At 40.3% G+C, this 18,100-nt stretch overlaps 1 protein-coding gene across 5 annotated transcripts in view; it reads left to right on the top strand.

Annotated features, from left to right (window-relative positions):
- HHIP (hedgehog interacting protein) overlaps positions 1 to 18,100 on the top strand; it is a 74,550-nt gene that overhangs the window by 45,650 nt on the left and 10,800 nt on the right. For all 5 annotated transcript variants that reach the window (XM_033159719.1, XM_033159720.1, XM_033159724.1 and 2 more), the window contains exons 5-11: positions 3,782 to 3,933; positions 5,481 to 5,654; positions 6,222 to 6,365; positions 7,504 to 7,625; positions 8,697 to 8,820; positions 10,045 to 10,175; positions 11,754 to 11,835. In XM_033159719.1, the coding sequence (XP_033015610.1) occupies positions 3,782 to 3,933; positions 5,481 to 5,654; positions 6,222 to 6,365; positions 7,504 to 7,625; positions 8,697 to 8,820; positions 10,045 to 10,175; positions 11,754 to 11,835 (929 nt within the window). The remainder of the gene's footprint in view (positions 1 to 3,781; positions 3,934 to 5,480; positions 5,655 to 6,221; positions 6,366 to 7,503; positions 7,626 to 8,696; positions 8,821 to 10,044; positions 10,176 to 11,753; positions 11,836 to 18,100) is intronic.

Genomic DNA, 18,100 nt, shown 5'->3' with positions numbered 1-18,100 from the left:
CATGCGTCAGAGAATTTTCAGTTCTCTCCCCACCCATTTCTAACAACAGCCCCCTTTGCCCCTAAAACGCTCTCCCCAAATTAGGACAGGGAACCCTCTGGAGTAGCATCCCACAAGGCATTATGCACAAAAGTACATTGTGCATCCATCCAGGTTGCTCTTATCCCAGACTTGCAACTCAACCTGCATTTTTCATGCTGCACCAATGTGTGCCAAAAGACATGGCAGCTTCAACTTTTTATGGGCCATAGTGACTTCCAGCTTCATTTTCATTCATTCATTCATTTTATATAAGAGTGTTTATATACTGCTATCTCATAAAATATCAGGGCAGTGTACATCAATTTAAAAGCATTAAATAAAAATTAAAAGCAGTACAAAACAATTCTTAAAATGACTAGCTACTCAAGAAAATTTCAAACAGCTACATAAGCCTGTCTTCAAGGTTCACTTGAATTTCAAAAGCGAGGTTGCCTGCTGAATCTCTGCTGGAAGTGTGTCTCACAGCATGGGACTGGCGACACTAAGTGGCCGATTTCTGGTTAAGGTCACTTGGGCGTCTGTAACACGGGGGATAACTATCAGTGCTCCTCCGGATGATCTCACTTGGTTATGTAAACAGTGGCTCCCTGGGTGAATCTCGGCACACTGAGCTTCTTCCACTTGATCACAACCACTTGAAAAGCAACTTTGCTGCAAAGTGTCAACAACCAATTCCTCTTGAATTTGTTGTGAAGAAGCATGCTTGGTGTGGGCTCAAAAGGTCACATTCATAGAATAGATGCTTATCCGTTGCATAGCAAATATAGGTTGAATTTTGAGTTGGGAACATGATGAAGCAATTGCAGCTTAAATATTCTCAATGCATTGGCTGTTGAGAACACGCAGACTGCATTCATAGCAGGTGGATATTTTCACTATAGAAAAGTAAAGTTATAAACATTCACCTGGGTATTGGCAGTATTTTTTCAAACAGTAGTGTTATGAAAAGCTAAAGTCAAAAGGTTCTTAAATGATCAGCTTATTAAATAGCCATCATTATCCCATGTTGCTAGAACATCATTAAACCAATGTTGCTAAAACTGGGCATTAATGCACTTTAATGCAAATTAGATCTTCAGACTATAGCAGCTCTTCATGACGCCATTCGGGAAAATTGGCAGGGCTGGAGATCACAAGGAATGAATGAAATGCATGTATTGTATAAACATAATGTGCAAATATGAGTTCAAATGGAATACACGGAAGTGACCTCAGATATTAGGTTCAGGATAATCACAGTTCAGATACCGGTAACTGGCGTTCCATTATACTTCGTATAAGGATACTGAAATCAACATATCATGGCAACTTGGCAGCAGCTTCAGATTGTTTTTGTTTATGAAATTAGAAAGAGGGTGGATGGTTTACCAAACCTTTCATCCTAGATGCTGCTAATTGAATGAGCACTTATGAGGCCATTGAAAGTGCAATGTACCGTAATTAACTGTTGCTGGGATCCAAAGAACCATACTGGGAATGCAGTGGGGACTTTCTGAAAACAGCTCTCCATGTTACTAAAAAACAAAAACAAAAAAAACCCAGCAACCAAAACCCAGTGGAAGTCCAACAATGGTCTCTGATGGTAGCCTCTAATTTAACATAAAGAGGGGGAAATCAGAGGAGGAAACAAGGGGTTCCAAGGCCCACTGGTACTTGCAAAAAGGGCTTGCATGTTCCTACTGGGTTTTCTTGATCTTGACCCTTGTCTTTGATTTCAATGGGAGCTGAAGGAGCTTAACTTTGCATTAAGTTTGCCTTTAAGTCCATTTTTGCACCCAGTTGCATATAACAGATTGAAGTTGGTTATGCCTAAAGTAGAGCCACTGAAATCAGTGGGATTTAAAGTTATGTCTATATAAACTTTAGCCCCATTGATTTCAGTGGGCATATTCTATGCATAGCCAAGTCTGGATCCAACCCAAAGTTGCAGAAACTCTGAAATGTATTGATATTGCTAAGTCAGCAATAACAGAATTTCACCTCAGAGGTCACAATCTGGCCCAGGATAAGGCATGTTTCAGCCCATTGATTTAAATGGGTCTATTTGAGGCAAGAGTCTAGCTCCAGTTCAAGAGTAAAGAACTGATGTGATTGTGCCATTAGTGAAAATAATGTTTTCATGCTGTAGCTTTTCTTCTTGAATTTCACAACCTGCAATCTATAAGTTAACCCATATATATTTTAAAGGGCATAAAAATTCATATCAAGTTATGCAGATTGTACAGTTTTGTTTGCCAAAACGAAAGCTTGCATTCTGGTCCTGTGTGCAAACAAGAAAAAGCACCCTGAAACAGAATAGTGTAAAAATATTCATATACAAAGTCTTCATGTCCTATTATAAATGTTTTGGTATACAAGCACAGTCTCCACATACAGAAGTACATTGTATCATATTTTATCATGGATAATTTGTCATATTAAGGAACTCCATTTCAAAATTATTTTTTAAATACAAGTAGCAAAGAAGAAGAAGAAAATGAACAATATATCAAGATCACTAAAGGAAATAATAAGCTCACCAATAACAATCATTATGGTGCATGCCTATACATGCCTACTCAGAGGTAAACCCCATTGACTTCAATAGAACTTACTCCTTGGTAAGAGAGTATAGGATTGCAGCCTAAAGTATATCATGCTGCAGGAATAACTAGAGTGAAACATCCTAAGAAGCACCTCATAAACAATAGCATATTTAACTTACGTGTGAAATATTCATTGTGTTCAGGAAATTCTTTTCTGATCATACCCCCTTTCTGTGTATTTTTGAATCTCTGTTTGTATCAATACTTATTTATTAGAGATTTTCTGTACAAAAATGCATTGATGCTAGTATGCTTGGAGGGTGCTCTTTTGCATTCTGCACTTCAGAGCTCTGAACGATCCCCCTCCCTTCCCCTCCCACCCCTTCCTTTTTGGGGTTGTTGTTTTTTTGCTGCATTTTTTTGCTGGCATTTGTATTGTCACAGTACATGAAATTGATGCTAAACATATAACAGTACTAATCTGTGTGGCATACATAAATAATGAAAGAAAGATGTTTGGGCATTTTCTATTTTTGTTTTTTGAAATAATAAAAACCTTTGCGCTATGGACCCCCATACAGAATGATGCTTTCATGCAGTGAGAATGGAGGCTGCTTATTACCTACAGTATGCTAGCAATGATGAACAGACCACCATCGTTGTGACAAGTGATGTAGTTGCCTCCAGGGTAAAACAAAGGTTTACATATTACACAAGCAATTTAACTGTTTTCTAAACATATTGCCAAGACAGTGGGAGTTGGCACTGTGTTTTAGGGCTTGGATACTTGGATTTGAAGTGACTGCTGATTATAGACCTTTTTCCTAATTTGCCTTCTGCTTATAACAAGCAACCTAGTAATCCAGGAAAGAATTCTCTGCCGCACTTAAACTTGTCTTCATGGCTTCCCAAAGATCTCTCCATAGAAAAGGAGTGAGGAGGCTTGTATACCAATAGCTACACAAAACAATTGTTCTCTTCCAACTCTCAAGGAGCAACAACCGCCCCTGCCCCCCATTCCCCAAACCGGATGAAATGTTTTATAATCCTTTTTTGTGCCATAGTTAGAAAAGGAAGGAAGAAAATAAGAAAGGCAGGCAAAGATTACTCACAAGAAAGAAAGAAACTTTTTTTAAGGGGGGGTCCCTCTTAAACACAATAAAGAACATAATTAACTTCGCAATTCTTTGTTTTTTTTCCCCATTTGACTGCAGGGTGGAGATGAAAGAGGACTCTTAAGCCTTGCATTCCATCCCAATTACAAAAAAAATGGAAAGCTGTATGTGTCCTATACCACCAACCAAGAACGATGGGCCATTGGGCCACATGACCATATTCTTAGGGTTGTAGAATACACCGTGTCGAGGTACGAATTTTGTAATCAGCTTCAGCAGCAAGTTCCCATATACAGTGTACTTCAGCTTAGTTTTGTCATATGTTGGGAATCTGTCAGTCCCCAAACCCAGCTATTCTGCTTTTGCATGCCTTGCTTTTAAACAAGTTGCCCCTCATTTACATAGGATCCATCTGGATACTGTCAGTAAACATCCGTGACAGATTTCAATCAAACACTGCTCAGGCAAGCAGCAAAGTGCAGTGCCTTGCTCTCTTCAATAAATCCTCTTTATTCTATAATGATTAATGCTGTATTATGTTCTATCATGTTATTGTTATTTATTGTTTGTAAGCCACTTTGGGATTTACCTGAATGAAAAGCGGCATAGAAATATAATCAATTGAACCAATATTTATTCAAATGTATATCCCAAATAATTTCAAAAAAATACACATAGTAATGCACATTTTTTGTCTATGATACAAAATTCTAGTCTTTTGGAAAGATCTGACACATCACTATTTTTGGAATTAAGAAGGTCGACTATTGACTGAGGAATCTGCAGCAAAGTCTGACTCCATGCAGGACAATGCTATGCTAACCTATTACTCTTCTGATCTAGCTTATTAGTGGCATTTGGGCAACAAAATTCATCTTGATGGTGGTTTCTCAAGTCTTAATATGGCTTAAACTGACCATACCCACTTCCTTTTTTCCTGGACATGAAGGAATGAGGAATGTTAGCCTCAAACTGAGTTGGCAGCCATACTACATGTGACTGACTAGTTACTGGTATGCCTCAGAATGCTCTTTAATGAGATCCCTTTGGAGAGTGGTTCAGTTGTACTTCTCTCTAACGATCCCTTAAAATCCACTATCAATCTATGTCCTCACCACCTACAACTGTGCTAAATAACATTTGTTTATTTATTTCCGTATATCCCACCCTTTTTCCAAGGACCTTGAAGTGGCATACACATTTTCCCCAAATTTATCCTCACAGCAACCCTATTAAGAGAATAGTGACTGGTCCATGGTCATCTTATGACTGAGTCACCCCAGCCCTAGTCTAAGACTAACTCAGGGAGGAGTAACCTGTAGCTGTTCATATGTTTTTGGACTCCAACTCACATCAGGCACAAGCAGCGTTGCTAGCGTTCAGCAATAACAACCAACATCTGGGGTGACACAGGTTCCCTAACCCTTCTCTATTATACCACACTGGTTGTCTCTTAATATCAGCAACAAAAACCTGAGATACATTCAGGATGCAAAACCTTTGCCACATGGCAAGCAAAGCAACAAAACAATACCAAAAAAAAACCCACACACAGTGTTTGATGGCCAGTCACAGTCCACTAAGGAAACATTGGCCCCAGGCCAATTGAGTGGAAGCTATCATGCCTCACCCATGTTTAAGAGCACCTAGGACAAACCTTTATTTCAAAAACCATATGTACCTGCCATTCTGAACTAATGCAAGGATGATTCTGGGGAAGAGAAGAAACATTTTAAACATTATTTTAATGGAAATATATTATTGGGATTAATTCTGCAATCCTTTTTCTGTGCTACAGGAAAAATCCACACCAGGTTGATATGAGAACAGCAAGAGGCTTTATAGAAGTTGCAGAGCTACACAGAAAACACCTTGGAGGACAGTTGCTGTTTGGCCCTGATGGATTTTTATACACATTCCTTGGTGATGGGATGATCACTATAGATGATATGGAGGAGATGGACGGTTTAAGGTATAATACTTACTAATGGATAAAATCTTTCTTATTTATTGTTTCCTTTTCAGCACCACACCCTCTAAAATAATGCTACCATTTAGATGTCCAATATAGATCAGTAATATAATCTTCATCATTGAAAACATGTGCCAATCCCCCTCACTCACTAGATTTATACAATATCACTTCAGTGAATGGATTAGAATAGCAAGATGCAGACCACCATAGAAGCATTAATGCTTAATGGGGGGAAATGTATTTTATCCATACAGTACTGCTCTGTTTATACTGCTCCCCACTCGATATAGCTAAGCACAAGTACCAGTCCTCCAAAATGGAGGAACTCATTTGAGCAAATGTGTCCAGTGAAAATCATAGGTGCATGCAGCATGTCATTGAGACTTAACAAGTGGAGGCAATTTAGAGCTACGTTATCTCATAGAGTCAGTATGCTGCATTAAACCCACAGAGATTACCCTTTCGTTGGGAAATTTCCTGTGTTTATTGCACTACTATTTAAATGAATGCTGCCAAATAAAAATCCTTTTAAAAATCAATTGTGTTGTCCTCCAACTTTCTCAGTGATTTTACAGGTTCTGTGTTACGCCTGGATGTAGATACTGATTTCTGCCATGTGCCTTATTCCATACCACGGAGCAACCCACACTTTAACAGCACCAATCAGCCTCCTGAAATTTTTGCCCATGGACTCCACAATCCAGGCAGGTAAGTAGGTTATATTTCTTTTTCAACATGAGCATAAACTAACAAGGAGATAAAACACACTTTTAAAAATTGAATATTCAGAGACAATCCTTCATCCATGCCCACAGGGAAAGGGAGGAAAAAGACAAGAAAATAATTTAACCAAAAAGGTGTGTGTGTGTGTGTATGTATTCTTCATGGGAATGTCTATTTGGAACAAGGTCTTACAACTGTGAAAGAAGATCCATATGTTCGTTCTGAAATACTGTATTAGTATGCACATTACATTCCAGTCTACTAAACAAATAGCCTGTGGTGAACTGGCATTGCCATAGGGAGATTAGAGTTTAAATCACTTTGCCAGCCAAACATCTAAGCACAACAAGAACATGCTCTATGGGGAGCTGGCTTCAGGCACCAGGCCTGTTAGAAGACCAACTCTTCACTAGAAAGATGTCTACAAATGAGACATGAAGGCTGGCAACATCAACCCTGCTGTTTGAAAATCCCTTGCAAACGACTGCAGTGCCTGGAGACAACCAGTGAGGTTGTGTATCCACAGCAGTGACCAGAGGAGGAATGACCACTGGGAAGAGCACAGAAAGAAGAAACTCCATGCTACACCTGCATCAGCACAACTAGAGACTTTTATCTACCTCAGCTGCAACAAAACATATAGCCCAGCCCCAAAGTCAAGAGATTTCTGCAACTAGGAATAGGAATAGGAATAATTTATTATTGGCCAAGTACATTTTCCAACATACTTGGAATTTGTTTCGGCTACACACACACACACACACACACACACACACACACACCGCTCCATCCTTCCAGCAAGAGACATTATGACAGCTCAAAGACACATTCTAGCTGGGCAAAAGCATTCAAGGAGTGCTGGGGCGAAGCCAGAACGAGTTGTGGTCTGGGGTGGGGTGGCTAAAGGTTGTCTGGAGGACCATACAGAGAGGCCCAGAGGACCGTATTCAGCTTCCAGGCTAAGGTTTTCAACTCACATAGTAAACAAACCTTATAAGAATGGTCATTTACATGCACTTGAGGACCAGCATTTCAGCATTGTTTTGTATTCTGGTATAGAAGCAAAATGGTAAATGACAGAAGGTTTGCTGTTTCATCTCTCTTTTAACATGCTGTTGAACAGGTGTGCTGTGGATCGTCACCCAACTGATGTAAATATTAATTTAACAATACTTTGTTCAGACTCCAATGGGAAGAACAGGTCCTCAGCAAGAATCCTTCAGATAATAAAGGGGAAAGATTATGGTAAGTCCTATAATACGTACAGTATATTTAAATAGCCTTCCAATAATGTGTAGGATAGTGAGTACAGCCCTACAGGCATATCTAATATGTTATATGTGAAAGGGAGCAAAAGGAAGATTTTTTAAATATTTTGACCATTAGACACTCCTTTCAAATTAAAGTATTTCTAGTTTCATAGTTACAGATACATGATTTTAAAATGTTGCAGCATTATCTACAAGCCAGAACAGAGTTATGAGCACTTACGACCTGTTGAAATCGGTGGAACTTGAGAGCATGACAAGCCCTCTTCTAGATTTCAGCTTTAGCCATTGCACATATTTGTGGGTGCATTTTATAAATGCCATACTAAAGAGTGATGTGGTTTGAAAAGGGATTTATTAAGCCACAGTTCCAGTGGAATTCTGGATGATTCTAATGAAGATGAAACAAAGCAATTTTGTGATGCAAAATTATGACCACCCAGGGAAGAATGCAATTAGAGTAAAGTACTGTGGTCCCTTGCTTAAAAGAATAATTTATCAGATTGCATAATATTGTCTTACTTACCCTAAAAGCTTACCATGCAAATTCATTTTCCAAAATTAAGAAAAAATAAGTGCAGTAGTCTCTAGCTTGCTAGAGTATAGCAAACAAAAACCATGTGTGTGCCAATCATTAAAAATTATATATTTTGGGAAAACAAGGAAGAATCTTGTGGCATCTTAACGAGTAATGAAAATGTAAGATTTTGTAGACTAGAATCCACTTCATCTGAGGCGAGAAGTGGAGAGAGAGAAAAGTCATGCAATATGCAGTCAAATGGTAATGAAATGCAAAAAGTAAGACTGAAAATTAAATTAAAGCATGCATAGGATTGTGTTGCATAAGATCTAATGCTGGACAAATGTTGCTGACTAAAGAAACTGTAATTTTATTTTAGCCTAAATTCTACCTTGCATTTTCTGGTTTGCAGCACTGGGGTTGTTGAAACACAAATATCCTGCTTTTTTTACTCTCCTCTTTGAATTAAAATGTGTCTTTAACAAATGAAATTGCATTTAATCTAACACTATGGTAGTTCCTTTTTAGAAAGCGAGCCTTCACTTTTGGAATTCAAGCCATTCAGTAGTGGGCCGTTGGTTGGTGGATTTGTATACAGAGGCTGCCAGTCTGAAAGACTTTATGGAAGTTATATATTTGCAGACCGCAATGGGTAAGTTTCTTTAAAACTCACACAAAAGCAGTATAGATGTAGCCACCCTCATAGTAACCTCCTGCATCTTCTTCCTCCCACACATGGCAACTACTAAGCACCCTTTTCACCCATTTATGAAGTCACCATTTCCTCTGATGCTGTAGACTGTTTCATGCCCCTGCTTTCATCTTCACCTACATTCCCATTCCTCCTCCTCCCGCCTTTTCTGCAACCACCTCTTTTTCTCCCTGCCCCCTTACTTTATCTCAACTGTCCCTTGTGCATAGATTACCCCCATTTCCATGCTTTCTCCTCTCTCCTAGTCTGCAGCCCCCTTTGTGCACACATCCCATGCTGATATATGCTACTGTATGTTTAAGATGAACAGCTTCTTAAGAGCGAGCCTGTCAGTTTGTTTGTTCAGTTAAGGAAGGTTATGTTCAGTTAATGGATGTTGCACATGTATGGGTGTTTGCTTTTTAGAAAATATCTGGTTGAAATTACTACATTGAATCTGGGACTTCAGGGACACATGGTACCAGGAGTGAAATACATTGTGTGTAGGTACTGTGGGATATTTGAGGGCTCCACATCTTTTGGCAAGTGATAGATCCGTTGTTGTTCCCAAGAGAGGGCAGACTCTAAAGTCCTACCAATCAGGGGCGAAGGAAGGGGTTACAGTGGGGGCGGTCCACCCCAGGTGTCACCACTGAGGGGGGTGACAAAATGGCAGACGGCACTCACCGTGGGGCATGTAGCATGCCCGAGCCATGCATCTCTCCTGGTCCACCCGCCTCCTCATCCCCAGCTATAGGGCGGCTGAGATGGAGGAGGCAGACTCCTTGGAGGCCCCACAGAGCGTCCTGTCTTGGCTGGCCCCATCCCTGCACATGGCTGGCCCAGCCCCTGGGCGCAGGTCACACGCACCGCCCCAGGCACCTGATCAGCTTGCTCCGTCACTGCCACCAATCACATGGAAAGCCTTTTAGAGCACCTCAAGTAGCTCTCAGTGACCAAAGCATAATAGGTCTGGATTCATCAAAACATTGTGCTATGTCAATCCGTTTCATATTTCATGAGAATTTATCAGTGCTCAGAGGCACAAAGTATAATCTGGATTGTAGGCTTTATGGCTCAGATTTTAAAGGACTCCATCTTACATAGGTTCATTATAGTTCTAGATTTTAGTGGTGTAAAGCACATTGTGTAACATTTTGTCCCTTTTTAAATTTGTGTTTACAGAAATTTTTTAACACTGCAACAGAGCCCCGTGACCAAACAGTGGCAAGAGAAACCACTGTGTCTGGGCAACAGTGGTTCATGTAGAGGTTTCTTTTCAGGACATATCTTGGGATTTGGTGAAGATGAAGTAGGTAAGACAAAAACAGCTTCTTTAGGATATTATTATATTTATAAGAAAAACTTGGCCAATATGTGTTAACTATCTATCTATCTATGTGTGCATTTAGAAAGTTCTATTGCAATTCAATATATTATCAGGGTGGTTCACAAGAAATAAGAAAATATTTTATTAAAATGTAATAAAATGAAAACAAACAATAAAACACAAGGATTAAAAAGTAGCAATAAGATACTCAAATATTAAAAGCCTGGGGAAATTTTAAAAATCTTCCCCTGGGACCCAAAATACCTTAGTGTAGGCACCAGGAGAGCCTTCCTAGAGAGAGAATACCATAAACGAGCCAATACCAAGAAGGCCCTGTCACTTCTTGCCTCAATTAGAGATTTTATATATATTAAGTAGTTTATAAATGTGTTTAAATAAATAAAAACTTCAGGTAGTGTGGGTGCTCAAGAAGGGGCTCCAAAGATGGAAGTGGACTTTCCTTCTGATATCCACATCCTAATCTGTGCAGAGCCTTAAAAGTAAGCACTAGCACTTGGAATAGTACTAGAACAAAAGCCAATGGAGCTGCATAAACACAGACAAGATATATTCTCAATAACAGCTCATTAGTAACCTATGGGTTGTGTTTTCTAGTACTTACCATTTTTTTAGCAGTCTTCAGAGATAGTCTCACCTACAACGCATTGCAGTAGTCTAAACAGGTTTCCAGAACATGGACAAGCTATCTCCATAATGTGTACTGGGTATATCAATTGCATCATATCTGCAGAATGATTGATTCTTCATTTTTCCAAACTAACAAAACTCTATTAAATGTTTTCCCGAATTGCCCTGCTCATTCTACAAGAGCAAATGAAACCACATTGATGCTTTCAGTCTCCCACTGACTACTGGTGTGAAACTCCCTCTTCCACCTGCAAACACGTGGGCAGGCAGAAATGCTCCCAGTAGGGACCCTGGCAACAGAAGCCACCATAAAGATCCCAAACACAGTTTTCTTATGGTGAGGCTGAGTCAGATCTAGGCTGGCACAGCCATCTGCCTACCCACTACCCTCTGTCCCGGCCACAAAGCTTTGGATAGAACTTTGGCACCACCACCCCATAAAGCCCCAGCAGACTGTAGGAGGTTAGTTAGGATTGCTCCCTTAGTCCTTTTTCACACTGTGACAGAAAGAGAAGCAAAGAGAAATGCCAGCAACGTTTATATGCCTCTTTTGTGCCAGGGGCTTTAGGAGAAATATATTCACATAAATGCACAATAAGGACTGAGACTGAGGTCAGATACTGAGACTCAAGCACAGAACGTATCTTCGGATCTGTAGACTTTGACCGAGGGTCCCGGGTTCAGTTTCCATGCCCTGCTGTGAATCTTTGGGGCTTTATCAGCCAAGTTGTTCTTTCTCAGTTCTGTTCGCTTTAAAAAACAACAACAAAGAAACAAAGAAACCGGAAATACTAATGTAAAGCAGAATTAAATAATTATTTAATATCCTTGCTGCACAAAAAGAAAGAGCCACAAATTGCACATTAACTTTTCAGTTTTTTATGGTAATCATTTATGGTATGTGTTTTCTTAACAGGTGAGGTCTACATCTTAGCAAGCAGTAAAAGCATGACACACTCACACAATGGGAAGCTCTACAAAATTGTTGACCCCAAAAGGTAAGAGATGCTTTCATAAGTGAGTGAGTTGGTGCTGTTTACCTAGAGGTGAGGCAGTGGTCAGGTTGACATTGTGCAAACACTTAGGTGGAACCAATCCAGCACCCCTCCCTGTGCATTTGCACCATGCTACCCTCACCCTCCCCTCTTCCTCCCAGTAGCAGCAACGGCTCACCTGCCACAAGGAGGCCTTCTCGTCAGCCGGAACTCACCAGAACTCCATTCCGGCACCACTCAGGTGGGCACCATTGCCATTATAAGAGAACGAGAGAGGTATTCTGGTGAGTTCTGGTACCTCTTCTTTTTTTAAAATAGAAAAACACCACTGCCAAGTGTCACACAGCTAAGCAGAGTTAAAAGGGCTTATCCACACATATCTTTCATCTGTTCTTTCCAGGCACAGTCCGCACTTTAAATCTCCCCGTCCAAGTGCCCGCCCACCCACCCTTTTTTTTTCTCCAGAGCCCTCCCCATGAAAACCCACTCTTTAAAGCTCAATCAGATTTGTCATTCAAATGAATAAGCTTTCAAATTCATGAGTAAAATACAAACAACAGCTTTTTTATTGGAAATGGAGAAGGTACTGTAGAGGCGGACTACCCTACACTTGGACGTGTAGACTATTGAGATGTGCAGGAAATGGCAAAGTGGCAGGGAAGCTGAAATAAGGGGGCTCTCCTTTGACAGAGAGGCATAAGTGTTTCAGAATTTTGAACAACCTAACAGTAAATTAATAACATATAGGAAAGTTCCATTACTTTGTCATGTATCTGCCACTGAAATGTTATTAATTAAGAAGCAGATGTTACTGCAGTCAATCAACCATACTATATTTGTTTTATTTATGAATTCTAGGTGGAAAAGTATTTTTGCAAAACAAATCTTGCTGGCTTCATTTGGATTGTTTAGTCTGTTGGTGTGTGGATTTAGGTGAATTTTACACCTTTAATCCACTATTAGTATCTAATTACAAGGGGGTTGCTTTGTTTGACCTTGGCTTTGTGCTCCTGTTGCCTCGGCGATTAGGGTGGTCTCAAAATGACATACCTGAAAGGCCAGACCTCCCAATGCAGAGTTCCTGGTTAGCTATTTAATGTGTGGCAGAGGGTAATGCATCTGGCTAGAATAAGACAAGAGGGGGGAAATACACTGTGCTAATGACACTATGTACTCTGGCATACATTCGAAATGAAACTGATTTAAAAAATGGAAAGCCAGGAAATATTTTGTTAAGATAGTAGCACTAAAGGATTTCACAAGATTTCTTTTACGGGTGTTTTGGCATGTGGGCAAAATTGCATTGAAATCATTATTTCACATTCAGTACAGCTTTTGAATGAAATGCCTAGATCTAAGGCACACATAGAAAACTGCTCTGTACAACTAATGCCACATGGCTCTTTGCACAGCATCATCCTAGTACTGTTCTCTCATGTATGTGCAATGCTTAGTACAGATGGAAATATACCAGTGGGCTTTCCCTGCCAGTCTGCACAGAATTCCCTTGTTACTTCTCTGCAGTAGGATTCCACACCAGTTTCTGTAAGTGGAAGACAGAGCAGTAGCTCTGCTCTTGTTTGATGGAAGCAGCAGGATCCCATAGGGATAGAACATGAAAAACTGCTCTTCTGTACACGCAACATCCCAAGTACATGTGGAAGAGGATTACTGGATTAAAACATTTCCCAACACCCTTTAAATACACCAAGCATTACTTCCTAGAAAGTCTGTTATAAATAGAACAGACCTGCTAGATGTCTAGTCATTAAGAACTGACATTTATCTTAAAAACTGGATCTTATTTTGCTTAACTGAGCTTCAAGTGGGTAAGATAGCATTTTCACAACAAGAAAAGCTGTCAGACCCAGGGGAATTAACCGGTATACAATACAATTAAAATACAAGTCAAGCAAAAGTCAAGCCTTTCAGGTGATATTAGGCCATGGTATGAGGCTGTCAGTGGCCCAATGCGCTTTTGGAGGCCACTGAGTTGGAATTGTCCGCTCCATGAACTGCCACACATTTGATAGAGTGGCCAGGGATGAAAGTCAATAAAATGATTTTCTGAAATTCATATACATGATACACAATCCGTCACTTCAAAGAATCAACAGACTGAACCCTGAACACTGCTTCTGTCACCTTTACAACTGCATTGCACTTGCGGGGAGAAGAGAAAGGAGAGGAGCCTTGAGAGCTGTCCACCACATACCTCCTAGTGTTCCAGGAGAAGTGACTCCTCCCTCTTGCCCCCAACTGCTACCACAGGGCTATTCATGAACCATCTTGCCCTGAAAGGAGGACAAATATGGCTTTCCAGAAGTTTCCTCACCCTCTAATTTGCTGCTACTGCTTCATTCTAGAGACATATTCATGATTCTTGATTTATTAATTTATTATTATTTTTTAATGTAAACCACTTTGTAAGGTTTGCCTGAAAAGAAGCATTGAGATATCGTAAAATTAATTGCTATTGGCTTTTCCTGTATAGCAGAAGTTTTCCACACTTCATTAGTCATACTGCATCTGTGCTCAGGCTTCATAGAGATGAGGAAAGTCTTCGTTGCCAAGCTGCCTGAAGTAAGGCAACAACACTTCAAGGAACAACTTTCATCATAATAAGGGGGTTTCAGGTGCCGTCCACATGCTTTGGAAGAACTCAGATGGGGGTTGCAGAACTGCAAAGAGCAGGCTGACCACCATTGCTGACACACACTGTGGCCACACACATCTGCACTATGTGAGGAAACTCTACAGTTCTTGTATAGAACCCCTTTCGACACCAACCAAATGCACAGATTGTGGGGAAGGAGTGCAGCCCACATGTCCCTACAATCCCCCTCAGCCATCTTTTCAACATATTGTTGGTCTTTTGAGCTCTCTTAATATTAGCCCTGATCAAGGGCACAGGCAGATTTTTCAATATTTAAATAGGGATGCCATGAAACGATAACCCTGTTCCATTATTTTGTCTTCTTTTAATTGAAGCTTAATTTGCTCCTGTTTGTCGATTCATTCCCACCTTCTTCCACAGTGAGGGCATTTCCCATGTTTTATAAAGTTTTAAAAAGCAACATTTCCTTATTTACCTGTCATGCTTCTTGCTCCATTTTTTCTCCGAATTTCTTTGCAGGGAGAGCACAACAAATACCTTGCAGCTTCCCTCCTTCCCTTTTGGAGGGATTTTTTTTTAATGTTGCATTGGTACACATGAAGCTGTAAATAGTCACAAGCAAAAGAAACCCACAAAGAAACAAATCTGAGCGCCAGAAGCATGTACGTATGTGGAAAATGTGCAAACAAACACGGGGCAATGGAAAGAAACATGACACTGTGCTGCTGGTGGTTCAGATATATCTTACCTGGCTAGCCTTAAGACAAATAATGATCTTTCAGCCAAATCTGATGAACATGTTTGAGGAATGAGATAAGAACTGCTGCAGAATGCTTTATTTACCCTGTCCTATATAAATGAGCGTCAGTGACATTTAGCTCACTTTTCTCGAACTTTTGGAGTAGTTTTCCTATGCATTGTACAGACACTTCTGGCACAAATAACATCATTCAATTTTGTTTTGTTTTGTTTTGTTTGTAAGGAGCACTTTACTGTAGAAGACATGAATTAAGAATAAAGAGCATAAAACTGCAATCTATATGGCTTTGTGTATGGGGGAACCCTACTTTAAGGTAGTGGTTCCTCAGGATGATTTCAGACCCTTTTACAATCCTATGATTCCGTAAAACACGCAGAATGAAAACCTCTTCTCCACAATTATCTTCTTATGCCCGATTGCCTTTAAATAATACTGTGGAACTATGTAACATAAAGCTGTCAGCAAACAGCGGTTGACCGGGGAATCCACCCAAGTGGACCATGAGATTCCCTTGAATTCAAAATTTACCTAATCCTTAAAGTCATTCGCAGTTGTAGAAGCCCAGAACGAGTGCTTCAAAATACATATGTATATTTAGAATGATAACTTAATTGGCTCATTTTCCTATCTACCGGTATGTGCAGCTGCCTTCCTTGTGGGTGAAACATGCACATTAACGTTCTTTGAATTTGTAAACCCAAAGACTTTAAACTTTGTAACATCAGTTATGGGGGGGGGGTGTTAGTATTTTTTAAAGTCACATCTTAATCCATGCACAGAGCATGGGGGGGTGTTAGCATTTTTTTAAGTCACATCTTAATCCAGACACAGAGCCTTCCTTTCTAACATTGGCTATTAAGGACCTCTTTGTGTACTTCATTTTATAAGGCAAAAAATACCTCTTTGGTTTATATTTTGCCTGTTTTCGGATGCATGCACGGAGCTGCTTTCTCTGCTGCCGTAAAGAATGTAATACATAATTGAGCAGCTTTACCCCCGTAAGCCAGTTTCTTTCCCGATTCATCCGTCAAAGTGCTATGCAAGTGGCCCCCTAAATTGATAAATTCCCACAGTGCCTGTTGACCCAGCTGCCAAGGCCTCATGCAGCAGGTGTTGTTTTCATGACCACCCTGACAGTAATACAAACTGTTTAGCAGTTGCATTGACCTCACAGCTATTAACACTGATACAGGCTCCGCTGGGGACTAGTTTTCAAATATGACAGAATTTCTTAAAGACTAGAGGTCATGAACAAGTATACCATATAAGAATAAATTTGATATGCTGCTGGGTTTAAAAATCTGAAAGCAAGGAAGGCTCTTTTTCTTCCTCCCCACATAATTCCCTTGTAGTAAATCAAGTAATGAGCTCTTGGCATGCCTCCCAGCACTGAAAGCAAATGTACTGAAAAATCATACCTGAAGGGGTGCTGTGTTTATGCTAGAAAAGTAGTTACTTATTTGTTTTATTTAAATAATTTTTAATCTGCCTTTTAGGGTACACTGCCCTCACAAGGCAGTTTGCATTTAAATAAAATAAAATACAGTAATTGCAAACATACCATTAAATTAAAAACCATTACATGTATATTCAAAACAAAAGCATTAGCTGCTAAATATTATTTTTATGCAGCTGATTAACCAAATACAGACTGGGGGGGGGGGGACGACATATTCAGGGTTTTCTTTAAAACCAAGAGTGATGAAGCCTCTGTTGGTGATTGGGCCTAAGGAGAAATTAATTAGAAAATGTTTGCATTGCTGTCATCTGAAGAAAAGTTTTTATTCTTTCCTTTGCTCCCATTTCCTCTTCCATCACACCTGTATAAAGACAATTTTAGGTGGGATTTCTGCCACTGACAGGAATGGGGTTAATTTCATAAGGTCCCCTCAAATCTATAATTGTTGTTGTAAAGATAGCCTTTGACATTGCTGGTGGGTGTGCATTTGCATGCATGCTTGTGTAAACCTGTTGTTATTTGTATACCACCCTTCATCTGCAGGTCAGACGGAGGTTCACAACATAAAAATACAAAATGAAAACCCAAAATACATAATAAAAGTAAGAACAAGAAAAGATGAATCCTTCTCCCACAAACACATTTAAAAGGACATATAGACTGTTATCAGCCAAAGACCTGCTTATAGAGAAATGTTTTCACCTGGTGCCTAAAGATATATAATGCGGGCACCAGGTGAGCCTCCCTGGGAAGAGCATTCCACAAATGGGGAGCCACTGCAGAAAAGGCCTGTTCTCATGTTGCCACCCTCCAGACTGCTTGTGGGGGGTGGCACACAAATAAATGACTCAGATGATGATTGCAGGGTCTGGGTTGGTTTACACGGGGAGAGAAGTTAGGCCAGGATCGATGTAATATGCTCAAACCATCTTACCCTAGTGAGCAAACTGGCCCCAAAATTCTGCACCAGCTGAAGTTTCCAAACCATCTCCAAAGGCAGCCTTATGTATAATGCATTGCAGTAATCTAACCTAGAGGTTACTAGAGCATAGGCGACAGGAGTTAGACTATCCATGTCCAGATAGGGGCACAGCTGGTCCACCAGCTGAAGCTGATTGGAGACACTCCACACCACTAAGACAAGCTGACCCTCAAGTGACAGCAAAGGATCCAGGAATTACCCCCAAGCTATGTACCCACTCCTTCAGAGGGGGTGTAATCCCGTCAAGAGCAGGCAGCCTCTCATCCATGCAGTCTAGAGAACTGCACACTAACAGTGCCTCGGTGTTCTCTGGATTGAGCTTCAGTTTGTTGGCTCCCATCCAGTCCATTACCAAGGCAAGACAAGGGTCCAGCACATCCGCTGCCACACCTGCAGATGTAAAGGAGAAGTAGAGCTGTGTGTCATCAGCATATGTTGCGGCTTACTGCT

Source organism: Lacerta agilis, chromosome 9, assembly GCF_009819535.1.
Source record: "Lacerta agilis isolate rLacAgi1 chromosome 9, rLacAgi1.pri, whole genome shotgun sequence".
Classification (NCBI taxonomy): domain Eukaryota; kingdom Metazoa; phylum Chordata; class Lepidosauria; order Squamata; family Lacertidae; genus Lacerta; species Lacerta agilis.
The sequence above is the reverse complement of the archived record's forward strand: the minus strand, read 5'-3'. Positions and strand labels throughout refer to the sequence as shown.